The following is a 2274-nucleotide window of genomic DNA, read 5'->3' on the forward strand; positions in this document are numbered from 1 at the left end:
GAAAGCACACGCACTCACCGCATGCACTTTCGGAGGTGCGAACAACAATATTTTATATGTAACATCACTAGATACTGGTTATCGGCCACCTGGCATGAAGGGTGGTGCGATTTTTGCTGTCACTAACCTTGGCGATGGCGTCATAGGGTATCCGACAACGCCATTCTGGCACTGAAAAAATGGTTAGTTGCGACAAGAAGCTCTTTATTAGTAGAGATGGATTTAGCTACAACCACTTCGATAGTAACAGTTAGTAACCAGTTATGTGTGGCAAAAAGCCGCGGTTACTTCTATCATGTGGGATATATTAGTGATGATAGTGTGTACAGTTACGGCAGATAAATACGAGGTCTGTTAAAAAAATACGCTGATTGAGGTAATAGAAAATACACTTTATTTGGAAGTTACACCTCTGGGTCTCCTTCAAAATACTCTCCTCCCCAACGCACACACTTATCTTAACGATGTTTCCACTTTTTGAAACAGTCCTGGTACGCTTCTTTTGTAATAGCTTTCAGCTCCTTCGTCGCATTTGCCTTAATCTCCGAAATCGTTTCAAATGTTCTTCCTTTAAGGGTTTTTTTTAGTTTTGGAAACAAGAAAAAGTCCCAAGGAGCATGGTCAGGTGAGTATGGGTGGTTGGGAAGAATAGTAATCTAGTGTTTTGCCAAAAACTCACGAGTTCTGAGTGCTGAGCGAGCTGGAGCGTGGCACAAATTTCGCAGTGACACGGTGCATCTTCAATTTTCCGATCAAAATCTCGTAACCAGATCCAACTGCTATTCCACACTCTTCGGCAAGCTCCCTAATGGTTAGACGTCGATTTTCATGCACTAGGGTGTTGATTTTGTCAACGTGTGGGTCGTAAGTTGATGTTGAAGAACGCTCCGGACACTCATCATCGTCAATCGACTGTAGGCCATCCTTGAAACGTCCATGCCACTTGAAACATGCAGTACGTTTCATGGCAAGATCACCGTATCCCGCGTGGAGCATGGCAAATGTTTTAGTTGCAGACTTCCCGAGTTTCACACAAAATTTCACAGCAATTCGTTGCTCCTTCAGTCTGTCCATTTTACAATTCTACAAACAAACAAACAACACTCTTTACTTAAAACCGTGTAGCTTATCAACAAATTAAGATATTTGCGACTGGAATACCGCGTTTTAAACAGCTTATCTCTACGAATTTAGCGAAACCAAGCGGATTCTTCTGAAACCAACTCGAGTTGCGAAATTCATACAGTCCGCGTATTTTTTGAACAGACCTCGTAAGTTACATTTACCACCAGCTTATTCTCGATGAAATAAAAGTAATAAAGGCTAACAGTTTCGGCCCGTTGCGATATTGTCAGAACTGGAATATCAGTAGTGCCGCCAATATTGGCATCGAAATATCGCGTCATGTTTTCGATGGCCGTTACCTTAACCTGCACCTTTCCGTGTAATGTGTAGAGCATTGTATAGATCCCAATTTTGTTTATAAAACGTAAAATGTGCGATGAAAAGACACTGCTAGAAAGTAGAAGCTTCGGAGACTATGTCAAAAAATTTGAATGTTGTATACAAATTCTTTATATACGAGGGTAGTTCAATAAGTCCTTAGAATGAAGTATAAAAACAATTTTTTTTGGGTAAATTTTTTTTTATTTTTCAACATAATCTCCTTGGAGCTCTATACACTTGGTCAATCGCTTTTCAAGTTTTTTTAATTCTTCAGAAAAGTGCGTTTTCGGAAGTTCCTCAAAATAAGCACTTACAGAGGCAATGACGTCTTCGTTGTCTGGAAATCTCTGTCCACCGAGCCATTTTTTCAAGTTTGGAAATAAAAAAAAGTCACTGGGGGCTAAACCTGGTGAATACGGTGGGTGTTCGTCCAATTCGAATTTTAGTTCTTCAATTTTAGCCATTGAAGCGAAGCATGTGTGAACTCGGGCGTTGTCGTGATGAAAGAGAATTTTTTTCTCGCCAAATAAGGTCGTTTTTTTTAAATTTCTTCTTTCAGCTGCTCTAATAATGATGCATAATATTCACCAGTGATTGTTTTACCCTTTTCCAAGTAGTCAATAAGTATAATTCCACGTACATCCCAAAAAACTGTAGCCATAACCTTACCAGCTGACTTTACGGCCTTTGCCTTCTTTGGAGCTGGTTCGCCTGTGGAAATCCACCGTTTGGATTGTTCCTTTGTCTCAGGAGTGTAATGGTGTATCCACGTTTCATCCACAGTCACAAATCGACGAAAAAATTCCTCACGATTCCGACTTATGCGCG

The 2274-nt window shown here is 40.5% G+C and overlaps 1 protein-coding gene across 1 annotated transcript in view; it reads right to left on the reverse strand.

The window, feature by feature from the left end:
- Window positions 1–261: 261 nt before the first annotated feature.
- The window catches only part of LOC117176389 (protein GVQW3-like), a 31141-nt gene continuing 29128 nt past the window's right edge, over window positions 262–2274 (reverse strand). Inside the window, exons 2-3 of the mRNA XM_033366629.1 lie at window positions 730–1083; window positions 262–351 (exon numbers count right to left, since the gene is read on the reverse strand). Coding sequence (XP_033222520.1) covers window positions 262–351; window positions 730–1083 — 444 coding nt within the window. The remainder of the gene's footprint in view (window positions 352–729; window positions 1084–2274) is intronic.

Source organism: Belonocnema kinseyi, chromosome 7, assembly GCF_010883055.1.
Source record: "Belonocnema kinseyi isolate 2016_QV_RU_SX_M_011 chromosome 7, B_treatae_v1, whole genome shotgun sequence".
NCBI lineage: Eukaryota > Metazoa > Arthropoda > Insecta > Hymenoptera > Cynipidae > Belonocnema > Belonocnema kinseyi.